At 47.8% G+C, this 21,151-nt stretch overlaps 1 protein-coding gene across 1 annotated transcript in view; it reads right to left on the reverse strand.

Moving 5' to 3' along the window:
- The window catches only part of MEX3C (mex-3 RNA binding family member C), a 34,786-nt gene extending 16,310 nt beyond the window's left edge, over positions 1 to 18,476 (reverse strand). The window contains exon 1 of the mRNA XM_045021738.1: positions 17,526 to 18,476. Coding sequence (XP_044877673.1) covers positions 17,526 to 18,216 — 691 coding nt within the window. The 5' untranslated portion in view covers positions 18,217 to 18,476. The remainder of the gene's footprint in view (positions 1 to 17,525) is intronic.
- Between the last annotated feature and the right edge of the window lie 2,675 nt (positions 18,477 to 21,151).

Below are 21,151 nucleotides of genomic sequence, written 5' to 3' on the forward strand. Positions count from 1 at the left end.
AATACCATCTGGTCTTGGTGACTCAGTACTGTTGAATTTATCAATTTGTTCCCAAGACTCCTCTACTGACACCTCAATCTGGGACAGTTCCTCAGATCCATCACCTCAAAAGAATGTCTCAGGTGTGAGAATCTCCCTCACATCCTATGCAACGAAGACCAACAGAAAGAATTCACTTCGCTTTTCTGCAATGGCTGTCTCTTCCTGGAGTGCTCCATTAGCACTTCAACCATCCAGCGTTTGTTTGGCAGGCTTTTAGCTTTTGTGGCTTTTACTAGTTGATCTTCAAATTCTTTTTTGGCCTGCTTAATTATACTTTTACACTTAGGGAAAGTTCTCATGCCAACATGGAGCATCTTCACCAGAGACGCGCTGTATGTATAGACATGCCTTTACTCTGTTTAGCTATTTTGGTCCTCTTTGTCTCTCTCTCTCTTTTTTTTTTTTTAAATTGTGGTATACATTTGAGCCTCTATTATGGTGTTTTTAAAAATGTTTCCATGCAGCTTGCAGGCATTTCACTCGTGCCTGTTCCTTTTAATTTCTGTTTGTCTAGCTTCCTCATCTTTGTGTAGTTCTCCTTTTGAAGTTAAATGCTACTGTGGTGGCCTAAATTCCCACACTGGTGCACATAACAAAATTAATTCTGCACATCGGTGGGAAAAATTAGAAGGAACACTGGTGCTGGCCTTTAGTATTTCTTCTCCCCCCACCCCAAAAAAAAAAAATGTTACATTTAATTACGTTACAGTCACTATCATCGAGCAGTTCAGTTATATATTCACCTCTTGGATCAGATCTTGTGTGCCACGTAGACCTAAGTCAAGAATTAGTCTCTCTCCTTGTAGGTTCCAGGACTATCTGCTCCAAGAAGCAGTCATTAATGGTATCTAGAAATTTCATCTCAGCATGCCATCCTTGGGTGACATGCACCCAGTCAATAAAGGGACAGCTGAAATCCCACATTATTGAATTTTCTATTTTTATAGCCTCTCTAATCTCCTGGAGCATTTCACAACCATCACCACCAACCTGGTAAAGTGGTTGGCAGTATAGTCCTACTGCTATACTCTTATTATTCATGCACAGAATTTCTATCCATAGAGATTCTATAGTAGTTTTTGAGTCAAGATTTTTTACTGTATTTGATTCTATGCTTTCTTTCGCATATATAGTGCCACTCCATTGCTCCTTCCCCCGTACAACCTACTCGGTCATTCCTATACATTTTGTACCCTGGTCAGGGCCAGCTCCAGGCACCAGCTCAGCAAGCAGGTGCTTGGGGCGGCCAAGGGAAAGGGGCGGCATGTCAGGCTCTTCGGCGGCGGGTCCCTCAGTCCCTCTAGGAGGGAAGGACCGGCCGCCTAATTCGACAGTGGCACAGTGGAACAGGCACCGATCGTGATGGCAGCTTCCCCCACTTGGGTCAGCAAAAACCCTGGAGCCGGCCCTGACCCTGGTACTGCCAAGTCCCACTGATGATCATCATTCCACCAAGTTTCTGTGATGCCTATATCAATATTTGCATTTAACACCAGGCACTTACTACCATTCACCCATTTTAGTAATTAGACTTCTAGTGCTTGTATACAAGCATTTATACAATTTGTCAACATTAAGTTGTGTGCCTTCACGTGATTTAATTGAATGGGACTCTTTCATTTGACTGTTTCCCCTCAATTCCTACCTGTACTTTATCAACATCTATCCTCAGAGATGTCTCTGCCCAAATAGTGTGCTCCTCTGCACCTGTTGGCTTTCCCGCAGTTTAAATAAATAAATCCAGCCTCTACAACTTTTTTAATTTTACACGCCAGCAATCTGGTTCCATTTTGGCTTAGGTGGAGCCCATCCTTCCTGTATAGATTCCCTTTTCCCACAAAAGATTCTCCAGTTCCTAATAAACCTAAAACCCTCCTTCCCTATACCATTATCTCTTCCATGCATTGAGACCCTGAAGTTCTGCCTGTCTAACTGGGCCTGTGTATGGGACTGGAAGCACTTCAAAGAATGCTACCATGTGGATCCTGGACTTTAATCTCTTATGTAGCAGCCTAATTTTGGCCTCCAAGACCGCTCTCGTACCCTTCCCTATATTACTGGTATCTGCATGTACCAGAACCACTGGCTCTTCCCCAGAACTTCACATAAGTCTGTCTAGAGGTCTCGAGATCAGCGCAACCTAAGGTTATGTCCACACTAGCACTTTTGTTAGCAAACCTTTTGTTGGTCAGGGTTATGAAAACCAAACAAACCACCTCTACCAACAAAAGCACTAGCGTGGACAGCGCTATGTCGGTGGGAAAGCGTTTCCCACCGACAGTTACCGCCGCTCATTGGGGTGGTTTAATTATGCCAGTGGGAGAGCTCTCCCCCGCCCGGCGGCATAGAGCGGCTACACATGAGACCTTATAGACGCACAGCTAGAGCGGTACAGTTGTGCTGCTGTAAGGTCTGTAATGTAGACATAGCTTAAGTCTCCATTTTTAAATATTTTTTTTGGAGAGAAAAATAGAATTAGAACCTCTTCCTCCTTCCCCTCCCCCCAGACTACTGAGGTTCTTCTACATTTCCCATTTAAAGAAACAGCTACTGTGACAGTTTGGTGGATGTATCTGTGTCAAGTGAAATTCCATTTTTGCTTTGTGAAAGCCATGTTGTATTACAACTTCCATTTTCAATGTAACTGTATGGTGGCTGTGAGCATTCATTGTGCTGCAGGAACTTCCTACCCAATGTGTCCGGGAAACTGTTACAGCGCAATCCAGGGGCATCAACCTTGAATGGCTCTGCCTCAGTGGAACAGCGAGTATGGCAGCAGGGCCATGGACGCTGAAGAACTCTGCCCAGAATCTGAGAGGGTTGCAGCCTGGAAACTCCCCAAACAGAAGCACAGAAAGGAATCAGAGGCTGGAATGTTCTCTATGCAAAGCAGGCCATTTCACTGCCAGAAGGCCATGGACAGGGCAAGAAGGCTGGGTCTAAAGGATTCATGGAGGCAGTAAGGTCACAAAGGACTGCATTTAGGAGTGGTGTTGTTTTCCTATACTCTTTAAAGAGTTTGTATGTGTATTAAATTCTTTTGCTAAGTGGTTTCTTGCTTTACTCTCCTGCCACACTGTGCCAGAGTGTTCCCAGAAAACCAGAGCTCCTACAGGCAGGTGGACTCTGGAGGGGAACATGTCTAAGCAGCTAGGAGGAGAGGGGAGTCAGGACGGCAGATGCATTTGTTCCAGGATCCAGGCAGCTGGACTTCGGGGTCTCATTGCCATAGAAAGGAATCAGACAGAGAGTGACTTTGAGACATGCTGAAGCAGAAAAGCCATCAGTCGCTTCAAGTCCCAGAAGACTTAGTAGCACACAGAGAGCAGGCTTGGCACTGGTTGTAGCAGCTACTTTTAAACAATTGTCCAAGTAAGGATAAGCAGCAGTGAGTGAACTTTGTTTAGATTACAGTAGCACAGAGGTGGGCAAACCATGGCCCGTGGGACCCTCCTGCCTGGTCACTGAGCTCCTGGCCCAGGAGACTAGCCCCCGGCCCTTCCCCGGTGTTCCTCCTCCCCTGCCGCCTCAGCTTGCCCTGCCGCCGGAGCAATGCTCTGGGCGGCTGGGCAGCAAGCTCCTGTGGCAGCACTGCTGCAGAGCCCGGCCTGACCTGGTGCTCTGTGCTGCATGGTGTGCGGCTGTAGCGCCGTCAGCCACTGGTTGGTGCTCCAGGCAGTGCGGTAAGGGGAGAGGTTGGATAGAGAGCAGGGGAGTTCAGGGTGGTGGTCAGGGGGCAGGGGTGGGGATAAAGGTCTGGGCAGTCAGGGGACAGGGAAAAAGGGGTGGTTGGATAGGGCAGGGGTCCGGGGAAGGTGGGGAGTCAGGAAGAAGGGGGGGTTGGATGGGGTGATGGGGGCAGTCAGGGGCAGGGGTTCTGGGGGTGGTCAGGGGACAGGGAGCGGGGGGGGGAGGGTGGATGGGGCAGGGGCCCCGGGGATGGGCCATCAAGGGGCGAGAAGCAGGGGTGGGGCATGGATGGGGAGGCACACTCCCTTCCCCTAACCAGCCCTCCATACTATTTCCAAAACCCGATGCAGCCCTCAGGCCAAAAAGTTTGCCCGTTCCTACAGTAGCACCTACAGACCTCAAAAACTGGGGTTTCCATTGAACTAGGGAACTGTACCATCGCATAGTAAGGTTACTGAAAATCTCACAATCTAATCAGACCAGACAAAAGGCAGGAAGGGAGAGAGGAACAGAGAGGTGAAGTGATGTGCTCAAGTTCACAACAGTTTGTCTCAGAACTGAGAACAGATCCCAGGCAGCGACCTCTTTCTGTACCATGCTGCCCCTTGACTGGACTGCATTGTCAGCCTCTAAATTCTAAACCTCAATGATCCACAGCAATTGCACGTCATTCCATATGGATCAGACGGTTCTCAAAAGAAGAGGGAAAAAACAGACGGCCTCTCAGGCCTCCTCTCACGTGATGCTTTAAAGATGGTGCAGATGTTGACAGATTTGAAGGATCAGATAGATGCCTATCTTGTTTTCCTTTATGCCATCATCTACGCTGTTGATTCCTGGTAGGTAGTGACTGAAGACGATGACGCTGCAGACAAATGGCTGGTCCTTTTACCTTTGTCAGCTTCACACCATCACCCATGTCGGCAGTCTCTTTCATAACTTTCCTCTGAATGTTTGAGCCACACAGCCCCAACTGGCAGTGCTCTTCTAGATGGTTCCAAGCTTGTTGCAATGGGGGTATTCACGACTCATGGAAGCAGTTCTTGAGTAATTTATTTTCAAAATGGGTGATGTCAAGGTAGACACATGGATCCCTTTGCCACCAAGTTTGAGGTGAAATTAGGTTCAGCCTGTTTTTCAGAGAGGTGGCTATAGAAACAGGAGATGCCTCCTCTTTTACTTCCAGTTGCAAATACAATAGTACCACAAAGCAGAGCCCTGCGGGAAATTATTTTTAATCCCGCTTCCATCCTGCCCTGCAATATCCACTCCCACCTGCTCCCACATTGTTTCTTGAATTTTTATCCTGCTCCCCATGGCAGCGGGTTCCGCGATACCCCAGCCCCACTGCAGGGCTCTACCATGAAGGCAAACAATACTAGAGGAAAGTAAGTTATTGAATGGTACAACAAAGAGTAAGTGGAGCTCTGGAGGGACCTTTCCAAGTGGGAGAAAGACAATGTGTGGGTCTCGCATGTTAAAAAAGTTAAAATAACTTGATAAAGATGACATTCTGGTCCCTCTGCTCATTAAGTTACCACTGCAATCAGAATTAAGTGTTTAATTACACTGCGTTATCTGGAGTCTTTTTATGGACCTGTGGAACATTTCTATACTGATTCATTCTTTACATAGCTATTTACAACTCTTTCATTATAATTTAGTCATGCTTAGTTGTTTCCTTTTTATAACGCATCAATGTCCACTCTTTTGGACTTTGGCTTTATATTTGAGTACTTTCAGTACGAGCCAAAAATGCATTGGGCCAAAGGGTTTTATCCAAGATTTCAGATTGTAAGCTCTTTGGGACAGGGCTTTTCCTTATGTGCGTATAGTGCCTACTGCCAGGAGTCCTGGCCTTACTTGGGGCCTACAGGTGCTACAAATAAATGAGGGATCTAGAGTGCCGAACTCCCTACTGGTTTTGATGACAACTGAAAGCACTCAGCTTCTTGTAGGATCAGGGATCCTCCAATTCTTAAGACGGACTTATGACAGTTCCTTGCAAAACATCCAAGTAAAAAATTTTGGGGGGGGACAATGGAGAAATCACTGTTATTTACCACGGTAACTGTGATTATTAAAGAATTTTGCCTCTGTGGGTTCACAGTGGTGGGATATGGCCCCAACTCCACTCCTGTCAAGCCTGCGGTGTCTGCACAAGTGCCTTCTCATAGCATTGAGCAGCTAGGGTAAGATGTATGTATTATGCACCAACCACTCTAGCAAGACTAAAGAACACAGAAGACATGATGGGACTAGACAGAGGCAACAGTCTCAGAGAGCCACTAATTACGAACAACAGATTCTTGGAAGGAGCCTCTATTTTCCCCATAGGAAGTCTAGCACAGAGTACAATTCTAGCAATTCAGGAAGGTGTGCTGACAACTTCTAGTTTACACAAAGACAGTAGAACTGCTCTCTGAAAGTGGGCTCTAGGTGCCCAAATCAGGAGAGTAATGCTGGGTAAGTCTGTGTACAGGACAGGTAACAGCCCAGAAGACTGCTATGATAGACATGTTATGAGGTGGGCATTCGATACTGCCTTGCCCTAGAAGTGTAAATTCAAATGTCATGAAGACAGTCCTATACAGGCACTGATTGAATGAAGCAGTTTTCTTTACACTGTGCTCTTTATACACAATAAGTCTTGTGGATTTCCTAACTGACTTAGTCAAATAAAAACTCATTTGACATGTGGGGCATTCACAGAATCATTTCCTTCATGTGAGAATGAAATTTTGGAAACAACTCTACAAGATTAATGGTCTGATTCAGGTTATTTCATAAAGCAAGAATGGTCATAGCCTGGGACTGTGAATTGAACTTGGCCTCCTCAGCTCTGCCACAGACTGTGTGACCTTGAACAAGTCATTTAACCTGTGCTTCAGTTCATCGTCAGTAAAATGGGGGTAACAGAACCTGCCCACCTCAAAGGAGTGTTGGGAAGAGAACAATGAGTGCCTAGACAGAATTCAAACACCACATTTGGTGTAAATCAGGGATGAGGAAAGTCTGCAACTCATTCTTCCCAGATCTAAGTGCAAATGAAAATATAAGCAGAATGATAAATATTCACCTATAAGGTAAACACCTAAACTGGCACCCATCAACCTTGTCAGCACAAGCTGGGGTCCCACTGCACATCAGATTATTTGACCAGTGGGAAGACTAAACCTCTACAGTCATCCCACTACAGATGCCTGAAAACAGAGCTGTCCACTGGCAGACGATATGCTGAAGTGATAGATACCCTTGACGTAAGACTACAAACCCACTAAGCTGCCCAGAATACAGTAACTCCTCACTTAACGTTGTAGTTATGTTACTGAAAAATGCGACTAAGTGAAATGATGTTAAATGAATCCAATTTCCCCATAAGAATTAATGTAGATGGGGGGTGGGGAGGGTTAGGTTCCAGGGCAGCTTCCCCTACTCTGCAAGCACCAGGGGCAGGGGCTCAACCCTCAGTCCACCCACTCCACCCCTTTCCCCAAGCCCCCACCCTTGACCCTCCTCTTCTCCCCCCTCCACCTCCCACCTTTGCTTTGCACGCTGCCTCCTGGATCCTCCCCCCTTCTAAACACCCCAAACCAGCTGTGGCATTTGGGAGGCGGGGGGGGGAGGGTGAGTGAGGCACGTGGAGGCCTCGCTCCTTCCCTCTCCCTCCTGCCCGGGGAAATCAGCTGGCTTGCGGCGTTCAGGAGGCAGGGAGGGAGTGGGAGTCTGTGTGCCGAGTCCTCACGCCTCCTTCCAAAACGCTGCAAGCCAGCTGATTGCCGCAGGCAGGAGGCGGGGGGAGGAGGGAGAAGGTGCTGATTCACAGGGTCTGCCGGCAGGCGCGTAGGGAGGCTGCCAGCTGTGGAGAAAGCAGGCAGCCAAACAACATATGAGTGGAGCACTGCACAACTTTAAATGAGTGTGTTCCCTAATTGATCAGCAACGTAACAACGTTAAGTGAGGAGTTACTGTACAGGATATGGAGGTAGAATGTAGATACAGGCTATTTATAAAAAAAGCCTTTTCCATTTCTGACAGTAAAATTTCAATGAAGATTTTCTAAACTGCAGCAGAATTTTCTGCACTTTTATAAGACATGTCAGGTCAAAAGTAATTAAACGTCCCATGATTCAAACAGGAAGACAAAGCAATTCCAGACTGGGATGGAAGGCAAGATAGCAGGTCTGAAGATAATGGTAAGAAATACTGAGGCTCCACAAAAATATTGTGTAATAATTACATTTGGCCCATGTTGCAGCAACCAGTATATCTTAGGCTCTGTCTATCTTCATGACCAGTGGTGGAATAAATAGACAATCGGCTAAGGACATGCACTGAGGCTCGTCACAAAGAGGGCTATGGCTGCACAGCCCTACTTCTTGAACAGCAGACTCATCTGTTTAATCCATCAACTGTGATGTTCCTGAAGCCTATGAACTGATACTGTGTTCTCTTTGCCTTCCAGACTGAGAAATAGTGGATGCACTTGGGTAGTCAGCAATCCCACAAAGCCAATGTCTCCTGCCAGAGTTGCACCTCCTTTTTTGTTGATGTAATATACAGCTGTAGTTCTGTCTATTTGTTAGCATTTTAACAATGCAGCCATTGATCAGTGGCAACAGAGATTTTGGAGCTCACTTTATAACTCAGCCCCTGAACACTTATATGGAACTTAGTCTCCCACACATTCCATCAACCCTAACTGGTCAGCTTCTGGTGATGAGATCCTCAACCAAGAAACATCTGTTTCAATTACAATAGTTGGGGATGGAATACTGAAAAACTCACTTCAACACACGGTGGCAGCTTGCAGACAAACTGAAGAATAATCACCAGAGCTCCAATGTCATCCATATTTAGAGTGAAATTTGTTGCTAACTAACCTTGCTAACTTGAAATAAGTTTTTATAAAGGTGTCTCACATGAGAAGTGGCCATCTACTCCATTAGCCTGAGGTAAGAGCTTACTGATTTTAGATTAAGCTCTCAGAGGAAGATTGATTCAGGGACACTTAACAAGCTCTATTCTGGAAGAAATGGCCTCGGGCAGTCCATGCTAGCCCTTCTGAAAAGTTATTTGGGTAGGTACAAGGCCCCATTCAACTATCAATACGTTATAAATCTGCAGACTGCAACAGTCTGCAAGTCTCATGAGAAGAATATGCTAATACCAGAGATGAGTGGCAACCAGTGCCAGGCACTCTGAAAACACCTTTGGCCCAACAGAAAAACCAGAGAGCAACACCTTTTATTATTATTTGTATTACTGTAGCACCAAGGAGCCCTACTCACAGACCAGGACCCCACCGTACAGCACCTAGCACCAAGAGAAAGAAGACAGTCCCTGCCCCAAAGAACTTGTTATCTATCTATAAAGGTCATTTTCCACATAAAAACTGAGGTATTTTCTGAGAGTCACTCCAATAACTATACGAAAGTAGTCACCTTTAAGCGGAGAATCTAAATTCGGTCTGGAGGGAAAAGGTAGGTGTAGCGAGTCGGTGTGGCTCCCCTCCGGCCCAGCAGAGGGAGCTCCTTGCCAGACGCCCAAGTGGGCTGAGACACCACTTCCTGTCCCCGCCCCCCGGAAGTCAAGGGGCGGGACAGGAAGTATAAAAGGAAGACGCCAGAGCTCAGTCAGGAGCCAGCAGCCGCCGGGAGCAGACGTGCCGGCGGGAGCTCCTGCCCAGGAGCCTTCTAGGAACCAAGACAGCTGCCCAGACTGGCCTCCGCTTCCCCGCGCCCACTACGAGGAGGAGCCGCCAGAGCCGCCCCGTGACAGGTACTGGGACCACCCGCCGGACCGCCCCTGCGCCCCCCCCGAAGAGGAGCCGCCGGGGCTTCCCCGGCCCTGCTACCCGGAGGAGCCGCCGGACCAGGCCTGGCCGGACTTTCCGGAGGTGCTACCAGACCTCCCACCAAGCCCGGACCCGGAGGAGCCGAGGACCTTTGACTGGCCCGGACCTGGCACAAGTGTGCAGGTAGGCCCCGAGGGGGATATGGAGTGTAGCCCGGGGATAGCCGACCCTTGTCAGGCTACGGACATTGAGGTGCCCATGTCAGTGTGTTGCGGTCAGGACCCCACTGACCAGCGGCCGTGAGCCGCTAATAGGGCCCCGGGCTGGAACACAGTGGAGTGGGCGGGCCTGTGTTCCCCCTGCCACCCCACTCGCGGGTGGCAGTTTCCCCCTCACCTCAGCGCTCAGGCACGGAAGCCTGCAATTACCTTTGCTGTTGCTCAGCCCCTGCTCCAGAGGCCTGAGCCTATATTGACTCTGCTGTTGCTCAGCCCCTGACCCAGAGGCCTGAGCTTATATTGACTTTGCTGTTGCTCAGCCCCTGCTCCAGAGGCCTGAGCCTATATTGACTCTGCTGTTGCTCAGCCCCTGATCCAGAGGCCTGAGCTTATATTGACTCTGCTGTTGCTCAGCCCCTGACCCAGAGGCCTGAGCTTATATTGACTCTGCTGTTGCTCAGCCCCTGCTCCAGAGGCCTGAGCCTATATTGACTCTGCTGTTGCTCAGCCCCTGCTCCAGAGGCCTGAGCCTATATTGACTCTGCTGTTGCTCAGCCCCTGCTCCAGAGGCCTGAGCCTATATTGACTTTGCTGTTGCTCAGCCCCTGCTCCAGAGGTCTGAGCCCAAGGACTGCTGTCCGGCTGCCCGCCCTAACTGAGGGCCGGGGCGTATACTTAGTGACTGTGTGCCTTGTGCAGCCCCTGCCTGAGGGTCTGGACCTGGACTCATATTGAGACTGATTGCCGTTATCCAGCCCCCCTGCTCCAGAGGGACTGGACCTACATCGAGACTGATTGCCGTTATCCAGCCCCCCGGCTCCAGAGGGACTGGACTCATATTGAGACTTTTTGCTGTTATCCAGCCCCCCTGCTCCAGAGGGTCTGGACTTCCCACGTAGAGGGGACAAGGAGCGAGTCGGTGTGGCTCCCCTCCGGTCCAGCGGGAGGGTTGAGCCCCGACGCGCCAGCTTACAGTAGGAAACAATGGAAGCGAGCTTGAACTGCCTAATAAAGTTGGTCAGTTTTTGGAGGCCAACTGCGGGAAGAAGGCAGTCTCAATATGCGCCCTGATTGCCCAAGCAAGAAAACCAAGACACCTCCCAGGTAACCCTTTAGGTCAGAAGGCCCAACTGTCAACACTGTCAGCTGCCCTCCCAACAGCCTTGACTAGTACTGATGTGTTTTCAATTCAAACCTCTATAGTGCATAACTTCCAAGTCGTCAATGCCAAAAAAGGGATATTGCCCTCTTGCATTTGAGGGCAGTAGAGTTTCCTGGCAATTTGCTGCCTAGGACACAGAGCCTCATATGAAATAGCAGTAGCATATGGTTTGGACCATCAACCTAGGAGATTTAAAGTATGCAAGTGTAGTGTATTATGAATTCAAAAAAAGTGTGTGTGTGGTACACACTTTTAAAGAAGTACCTGAAACTTGAAATAGAATTTTAAATTTCCTGGACTTTTTACCCTTTTTTAAAAACAAAAAAGAATCTTAAGCTTCCAAGACCCAACAAGATTTTTTTTTTAAAGTTGCTGATAAATTTACAACCCAATGTCAGTTTAAAAAGTTTATGGGGTCCCTCCCCCAAATCATCATCTTTTTCATCTGCATCTGAGAACTGGCCCTTGACCTTTCCGCTCAATTCTTACAAAATAGGTTTTAAAAAGAGGCACCTTGCTGATCCCGCTGAAGCACTGCATCTAGTGGTATACTAGGGTCACGGTCTTGCTGTGATTGTTAAGTCCATATGTATCATGTGGGGAAACGTTCAAGATCTAGTAGCTTTGCTGACGCAGCTTGTGAAATAGCTTCCCCCAGGACCAGTTAGTCCAGTGTGGTTTAGAAAGTACATTAGTCTGGATTTATGTAGATGTTCATACATGAAAATCCACAAGATCTTTGGCAAGTGATATAAATGGAAAATCTGTACACTTCAGGTGTGAGATGAATGGGAAGGGCTAGAGGTGAAAAAAACATATGTTAACTACTGCAGGTGGTAAAATGGTTCCCACTCTAACAGTGACAACTGTTTGTTTTTAAAGCACTAGCAGTTATATATGTTATTTACTGCCTACACTAGAGCTTTCTATCAGGGGAAGTGTATCCATGGTAGCAAAAGAAGGAAGTTTTAGGAGGTAAATAAGACTACTGTGGACAAAACATCTGTGGTTTATTTTTCCTCCTCAAAATCCTGCATGTCTGGAACATCTGGAAGGCTTCCACCACTGCCCCCTAAACCACATTTTTGTCCTGTTTTTGTTTTTTAAATTCCCACTTCTATTAGCAATATTGGGGGCCCACGTAGGCAGCCCAAGTCAACAGTTTTCTGAGTTTGGCTACAGACTTATGTGACCTTGCGCAAGTTATTTAACTCATCCTTTGTCCTGCCAGCCAGCAGGTCTCTATCCTCCCCTCCTTTCTGCCAGTGCTCAAAAGGCCTCTCTACATTGTGGAAAACTTAGTGGTTTCAGAATTTATAAGGAAAATGTATTGTTTTGGAAAAAAATGCATGAATTCATTGGAACAAATGGGTTATACCTTCCTCCACGTGTTTTCTAATGGGACGTGAATGCTCGCAGTAGGAAGACTAGGACTGAAACGTATACGACTATGTCACTAAGGCCACGTCTAAACTACGGGTCCTATAGAGACATAGTATGGTGCCATCGCTACGCTGCCATAACCCCGTAGGGTAGATACAAATTACAATTGGAGGGGGTTTTTCTGTCACTGTACAAACTCCAGCTCCCTGAGCTATGTTAGCTAGGTCGACTTAAATGTTCTTCCACCAACCAAGCTGCATCCACAACAGAGATTAGATTGGTTTAACTATGGTGCTCAGGGGTGTTGATTTTTCACACCTCAAGCGCAGTAGCTATCTTGATGTGTTTTAAGTGTAAACCAGGCCTGAAGCAGCAGCCTTCAATGAAGCATCATCTACATAAGAGAAGTGCACATTTGCAACTTGCACATCAACAGAACCTCTGTAATTTGCACTTGTGCAGGGTGTCCACACTATGCAACCTCACTAGTGTAAACCTGCTGAATATATCCACACAACACAGCTCCTTCAGCTTGGACTACACTTTAAAATTAGGCCAACGTAGCTACAGCACTCAGGGATGTGAATGCACGGCCCTGAGCGCCACTGCTATGCCAACCTAACCCCTGGTGTAGGCCAAACTAGGTTGACAGAAGAATGCTTCAGTTAACTTATAAAACTTAAAAAGTTATTTTTCCTCCCTTGGTATCCTGCTGTTAATTGAACTGTCTTGTTAGACTGACCTCACACTTGGTAAGGCAACTCCCATCCTTTCATGTATTTATACCTGCTCCAGTATTTTCCACTCCATGCATCTGAGGAAGTGGGTTCCAGCCCATGAAAGCTTATGCCCCCAAAAATGTGTTAAGTCTCGAAGGTGCCACAAGGCCTCCTCATTGTTTTTGCTGATACAGACTAACACGGCTCCCACTCTGAAATCAGTGAAGTTGGCTCCTGTTGCTCAGGGAAGTGGAGTTCTTACAGCGAAGAAAAAAAATCCCTCCCATTGCTGTAGTTATTTATCAGCACTATGGAGTCACAGCAGCATAGCTATGGAGCCGTACCGATGCCGTTATACTGTTCGTAATGTAGACATGGCCTCCAATATCTAGGCATTAAGGATATATGTCAGTTCCCAGCACAAGTCCCGAAAGTGGGAGGGTTGTGGGAATAGCAATCCAGAAGGGTAAGTGCTGTATCAATATTTTAAAGTATTGCATAAATTAGCATTTTTAATATATAAATACAAGTATTTTGTAAGTTATATTTAAACTGGCAAATAGAAGTCAGCTTACACCTTTTTTGCTTTGCTATGGTATATAAAGAATGCCGGCAGTACATTCCCACGCCCCCCATTAAAAATTCAGCTTGGCTAAAGAACATTTTGTTAAGTTCCAATCACCCTAGCTCTTCCTTTTAAATGAATCCTCCAGGAAAACCCACACCAGATTTGACATGCCTGATATTTCCGCGATTAAACAATCAGGAAACACATATTAAGAGAACACCTTCCAGGTCCTCTTTGTACATAATAGAGTACCAAAAAAATATATATATATATACAAAAGGACACATTGTAAGAGCATTCACGGGTCACCTTTAAATTGCATCAGCACTGCATACAAATATTCTTTTTATTAAACAAAAATATAAGAACAGGAGGCCCATGCATTGTGTTATAGAAGCTGTATTAGTTCAAAATCAGAAAGCAACCAGATTTTCAGGAGATATGATGGGATAATCACATTCAACAGTGCAGTTGCAGTGTCCTTACTAATACTGGAATGGACACAAGGAAGGCAGAATTTAGCATCAAAATCAAGAGCAGCAATTCCCAAACTGTTGTGTGTGAGCTTGATGTCCTATCCATTCACCTCAACACACTTTAAGAAGGTGGTACATGAACCAATCAAGTTTGGGATCACTGCTCTATCAACACATGCGTAGACTATCTGCACGTGAGAACAATTCTATTCAATAAACAGAGATACTAGAAGAGTAACAGGTATTTCTAAATAAAACTTTAAAAATTCCTTTGATAAGTATACCACTTTTAAACCAGCTATTTGTTTAGCTATCTGAAGTACAGACTTCCTTTAATGAGTTGCCAATACATCTTTAAGAAAAGCAATACTTTTATGACAGTGTTTTTGGTAACAAAAGATAGTAATGAAAATCCTGAGTTCTCTTTTCTGCTACTTGTCCTCTTCTGAAGCCATCATTCTGTTTTTGGCATGGTCTTCACCACAGCAACTAAGTGTTTTATCACAAACTAAAAAGTACGATGTCAGCTGAGGAATAAAAGGAGGCAGAGCAGATGAACACTTCAGGAACAAAAATCCTGTTTTCATGCAAACTCCATTGTGTGGGTCATTTAAAACAAGAAAAAGTACTGAAGAATATACTATAAGGAACAATCCTAAACTGGTGAAGAATAAACTAGATACCTAATGAGTCTTTCACATCTAATTTCTATGATCTTCTGAAAGAGGAAGAGAAATACAGAAAACAACAATATTTTTCAATTCTGTTTTCCATTACGCATGACCAAGTCTTTACTCACTTGTGTTTATTTCCTGGAAAAGCATTTTCACTTCTGAATACTGAAATTATTTGTTGCTTTCATGGACACGCTTTTAAAGAAAGTCTCAGATCTGTGTAGTCAACCCTGTTGCATGGGGAATCAAGGGGCATATTCCTACTCTAATAATCTGTAAACATTTGATTTTGAAGTTTGTTAAATGAACACTTCAACTACTTATACCACAGAAATGATTAAATAAAAAAAGGTATTTGTGTATAGGCTTTTCACGAACAAATAAAGAGAAAATCCTTGACCTGAGCAGCTTACAGTCCAAACAGATAACAGACAAAGGATGGGGGAAAAGTACACCCAGTGAATGAACTGTGTTTAGAATGCATCTTGTTAGCTCCACTTATTTCGTATCAATTATTTTTACTATTTAGTTAACTTTGTTTTGAGGAAACACCATGGACTGTGTAGTTTAACTCACCATTTGACTCAACTAGAAAATGTAAACAACGTAATACAAAAAGGGAAAGGGAACAGAGTGTTTTGTCTAGGCACCTAACTTTAGGCAACCATGTTTGATCATTTAGGCCCTCCTCCTTTACAAGTTAAAAAAAATGCTTTTAATTTTCTTACCAGAAACACTTGTGCATGAAATGATCTTAAACACCCCCATCTTTCTCTCCCACATTGATACCACAAGAAAGTGACAATACTGAATCTGTGACATCACAAGCATGACCTTATCATGAAAGCATGATTTGAAAAACAAACATGTGACTTTGCAGTAAGATCAACAGGAAGCAAAAACTGGAGTGTGAGGGCAAGAACACTTAGTCAAACAAGCGACAGTTAAAAATAGCAACAAGAGAAATAACACACATTTATTCCCCGTTAAGTTTGCTCACGTGGAAGTCTCATCATCTTATTTGTCTGAATGAGCATGAATGGAAGTTTGTCATAATAAAAAGGACTAAACATGCTATTCTGGAAACATTCAGGCAAGTGACAATCTTCATTCACATACTCAAAGAAGCCAATGAGACTACTCACATGCATGTGTTTGCAGAAATTGGCCTAAAGTTAGTAAATTTCAAACTCAGTTTTACCACAAATTGTATTTTTTTTTAAAAACCACCACACTGAAAGTAAAACAAACTATTTGACCTCAAGCAGATTATATTGAAATTTATGGCTTAAAAAGTTTCACACACACAAACAAGTAATCACCACTAAATGTATGAGCCTGAACTATTCTTGCACTCAGCTCTTTATGCAGGCTTCCCAGGCCATTCCAGTCTCACATTTTATTACATGCAAAGGCCTGTTCCCACCAACCCCGAGCCCCAGTTATTGTATCCCCAAACAAAAAGATAGACTCATAGAATATATGGGTTGGAAGGGACCTCAGGAGGTCATCTAGTCCACTCCCCTGCTCAAAGCACGGCCAATCCCCAACTAAATCAAAGACTGTGAGAGTTAGTTTAAGGGACTGGTTGGAGAATTTACCCCACTGACTGAGAATGAAGAGAGGCATTCATTCAGCTCTTTCATGCCATTATGCAAACCTGAATAGCTGTACCTACTAAAACTGAAAAAAACCTTATCAAGTTTAACCAAGCAGTCTTTGATTCTAACAGCCTGCCCAGAAGAGATTACAGCGCTACCCCTTCACAACCGTACCTCTGCCTCCCTACAGTGGCTTGTGCTGGTTTATTCTCCAGCGGTTGTCCAGCATCCCCTTTCACTGGAGATAAGCTATACTATACCCCTCCATGTCCAGTTAGTAACCTCAGTCTGTTAAGCAGACTCCAGTTTCCCATTTTATCAGAGCTGTCCTGTGCCAGCTCAGTTCTGCCATCCTGCCCCATTGGTGCACCCAGGCTTCAGGCCTCTTGACTGGTAAATTTCACCTTCCCAGAGTCCTACCCTTTTTAGTATAAATACTCACCACCACCTTGCCTCAGCCAGTGATTGTTGTGGCTCTGGCATTCTGCAAGTTTCCCCACCCCAGGCACTACTGCCCATCACCCTGGCAGAACTTGCCTTACCAACCAAGTGCTCACCCCTCAGGGAGCTCATCCCACCCAACTCCCGGCAGGAACTGTGGCCCAGTCCCCGCAGAGCTCAGCTCACCCATCCGGCATGCTAGTGCCTATTCTCCTGGCAAGGCTCAACCCTCACCCTGCTTTGCCTCTGGGGATACCAAGTCTCCTGGCCAAGGTTCACAGCAACACAGGTCCCCTCTTCAGGGGCTGGTCGCCAGCCATCTTCCGTGGAAAGCCCCCCACACCTTAACAGATCCTCATACGGGCATTCACCTCGCTGGGGTGCCCCCTCCCGCCGCAGGCCCAGAGTCCCCAGCCCCCCTTGTAACATCCGCCCACGGTCAGCTGCCAGGCTGGCCACACCTCTACCCATGGCTAACACCCTCCGGGGGCTCCCCCGGGATCACCCCACCCCAGGGAGCCGGCCCGAGCCCTCCCCAACTTCTCAGTCCCAGGCACCTCCCCGCCCCTGTGGAGCCAGAGCCTCACCTGCGAGGCTCAGCCAGGCCTTCTCTCGCACGGCCGGGCCCGGGGCCTCCCCGGCCCCTCCATCCTACCAAGCGGGAAGGCCTCAGCCCCGCATCTCCTGCTGGCCTCGCCCAGGCCCCGTCCCCCTCTCCTCGGTCCCGACTCCCCTTCGCCCGGGCGGGACTCACCCTGACGGCCGACGATCTCGGCCACATGCTCGGAGCTGGGCACCGGGACACACTCGGTGGTGTTGACGCTCTTCCTCCGCAGCAGCGCCGCCTGCTCCCCGTTCAGAGCCGGGGCCGCCGCCGGCCCCCCGCCTAGGCCGCCACCGTAGGCGTGGGACAGCATCGCCGCCATCATGCCCTGGGGATCGTCCGCCCCGTACAGCACCCCGGCCACCGCCGGCTCCGGGGCATCGAAGGCGGCGGCGGGGGAGAGCAACACGGAGCCGAGCCCGGGCAGCAGCGGGTGAGGCGGCGGCGGCCCCCCCGGCGGCAGCTGCGAGGGCGAGGAAGAGGAGGACGAGGAGAGCAGCAGCGAGGCCGGGTCCTCCTCCTCTTCCTCCGCCAGCAGCTCCTCCTCCAGCTCCAGGTCCCCTTCGTCCTCGACCTCCTCCGCCCCGTCGGGCCCCGGCTCCCGCGCCGGATCAGGCAGCGGGGGCAGCCCCGCCAGCCGCTCCCGGGCCTGCTGCCGGGCGGCCGCCTCCCCGCTGCCCGCTAGGCCGTGATCGTGGAGGCCCAGCCCGGCCAGGCACTCCCGCAGGAGCAGAGCGTCCGGCTGCTGGAGCAGCAGCAGCGGCGGCGGCGGGGGCAGACGCTGGGCCTCGGGGGGCTCCTCCTGGGGGCAGGCGGCGGCGGCGGCACTGCCGCTCGGCATGGCCGGGGGCGGGGGGCTCGGCTAGGTCCGGGTCCTACTGCCGCCGCCGCGGAGCCTAGAGGGGCAGCGTCCCCTCCATGCCGCTGCCGGGGACACCGAGTGACGCGGGGCAGGGGGCACCGGGCGCGGCCTGGGCGCTGCTGCCGCCGCCGCGCTCAGCGCTTCTTTTGTTCCATCGCTTCCCACTCCAGAAAGAGCCGCAGGCGGCGGCGAAGGCAGCTGCAGCCCCGCCCTCCCCGCCGAGCGATTGGATGGTGGAGCCGGTGCCGGGGCCGGGGCAGGACTGGGAGAGGAGGAAAGCGCCCTCCTGCCCCACCCCCGACTATGAGCAGGCGCTGATTGTTGGGGCGGCCCAGCGCTTATTGTGACGGCCAGGAGGCCGGGCTGGAGCTCCCTTCCTCCGCCTCCTCCCCCGGCCTGGGTCAGGTCAGGGCGGCCGCGCAAGCGGCGGCGGCTGTGCTGCGAGGGGAGGAGGCATCGGGGCTGGCACAGAGAAAGGGCTCCGGAGCCGCCTGCGAACACGTGCGCGGGGAGCGGCCCCAGCAGAGGTTCGGTCGCCTGAGCATGTGTGTGGCTGGCTGGAGAGCGGCCCGGGGGGGCTGCCTGTGCCCGGAGTCCGCGTGTCCTTAGAGTGCGGCGCTAGGTGTCTGTGCTCGGACTCGTGTGTCCTGGGAGCCCGCCGAGGTGGTGCGTGTACCTGGGGCATCCGGAGTAGCTGCGAGTTTCCCCCGAGTATCTCAGCACCTTTTTATTTCAAATGCGGAATACCTAGAACAAGCCTTTCCAGGCTGTGTCCAGAAAGTCTGAGTCTCTGCCCATGCGGGCTGGCTGCTGAGATACCCAGACCCCAATGCAGTATCATTTGGTTGCTTTTGTGCTCAACCATAATGAGGTTTACTCCAACAGTAACAACACTAACTGTACACTTGGAGAGCGATGTTGCCCCTTTTTGACCTGAGCGACTAGTAAAATTTCAGGACCCCAGGGATGCTCCACTTCAAAGCAGAAATTGATGAAGTCTCATATTCACTTTGATGCATCTGTATTTATTTACAAGGAACTATAAAGTCCTGCTTCTCAGTGCACAGGAGGAACTAAGAACAAAAGGAGCAGTTCTGTAGCTTATACAGACTCAAGCCGCTGTAACCAACAGACTCCAAAGCTCTCTTTGTCTTGCTTTTCCCAGTGTCACACTACTCACCAGTTACTGTTTGGCTTTCTTGCTGTCTACTTCTGCCTCTTGCTCTGTTCTTGTCTGTCACTGGTGTCTGGCTGTGTGTTCTCTTTCCCTCCCCCCCACATGCCCACATGTTTGAGGTGTAGGCCCTTAACCTACTCTTACTATCTTAAATGAAGAGCACGTTCACAGATCAGTTTGAACAAGTTTTTAACTCAATCTATAACAAGGCTTCACCCAGCTCGTAACAGTATTTTCAGCCGTTCACGTAAGCTGTGCGCCAACTTTCGTTCTAAACATAGTTATGGCCATTTTCCTTGAGCCCTCCGACAAGTTTCACAACTCTCACACAGTCCTCTCTCAAAAGTAAATGAAACACCCTGGTTAATATTCTGGTATTTTTCCAGTGGCATTCGTCCCAAAGGGCAACTCCTGTGTAGCTGCTCTATTAACCACCCCCAATGAGCAGTGAGAGAAGTCTTGTGCCAACATAGCACTGTCCACACCGGTGCTTTGCTCAGTGAAACTTACATTGGTCAGGGGTGTGTTTTTTTGACACCCCTGACCGACAAATATTTTGTTGACAGAATTCCTAGTGTAGACAAAGCCTAATGTGTATGAATGGTTGCAGGATGAGGGCTATGATAAGAAATTAATCTCACATAAAAAAAAATCTTGCATTATTATTTTTTTCTTCCTCATTCTGGGCCTTTGACCTGCATTGGGATGTTGACTCAGTATAGAACCAGAAGAGGACCAATTGTTCTTTCCGCATGGATGGAAAGAACAAGCAGTTTTCCTGCACTTTTGTTGGGCTAGTATATGCACCCTCTTCAGTTTTTTCCTAGCACAAACAGTGTTTTTTGTTCATTCCCAGTAAAAGAGCCTTGGTAAATCCACCCTATTTAGAGGCATATTATTGAATACTGCAAAAAAGAAAAAAAGTAAAGTTTATTATTACATTTGCTTTCATTATAGTTTCTAATGCAATAATAGACAGTTGGCATACAAGTGTTGGTGGGTGTACCGTTTGTCGGTCTCTCACATTTGTCCAAACAATTCAAGTGGTTGTCAGCCATTAAAGGGAACCATGCAATGCAAGTCGGAGCTGGAGAACAGAACACACATTCAAGAGTGAAACACCTTCAACAGGCGAGAGTCCCACATCCGAATAGCCTAGTGGCTAGAGCACCATCCCAAGAGATAGAAGACCTTTGTTCAAATCCCTTTTCTCATTAGGTAGAAGTGAAGAATTGAACTGAGGTCTCTAGTATCCTGGGTGAGTGCTTCAGCCACAGGGCTAAAGTTATAAAGGAAGTTTCTCCTCCAGCATTTCTTGCAAAAAACAACTTAAGTGCTTGACTCCAGGTGAGAGTTCCCAGAACCCAAATCTGCCCCCCCCCCTTAATAAAACTCAAGAAATGCAATCACCACTAAGAACTTTTACAAATGGACCTTCCTAGCCTTCTCTGAAGTAATCTCATTAATTACTCATCCCAGTCAATCTGCCTTGCTTCCAAGTTCTATTGAAGTAACTGCCAGATCATTTAACCTTTTTCTGCCCCGTGGATGCTCTTGCTTAGTTTTACCTTGCTGAATCTCCTTTCATTAGCAGCTACAGTTACAGGAAGACCACAAAATTATACAGTGTTGTTTCTTGCATCTAAAGACCTTTTGTGAATGTAGCTAAGGAGATCAACGGGTGCCTTCATTTTCAAGTCATCCTTAACAATTCACTTGCAAAAACTGGTGAAAAGC

This window comes from Mauremys mutica, chromosome 6 (genome assembly GCF_020497125.1).
Source record: "Mauremys mutica isolate MM-2020 ecotype Southern chromosome 6, ASM2049712v1, whole genome shotgun sequence".
NCBI lineage: Eukaryota > Metazoa > Chordata > Testudines > Geoemydidae > Mauremys > Mauremys mutica.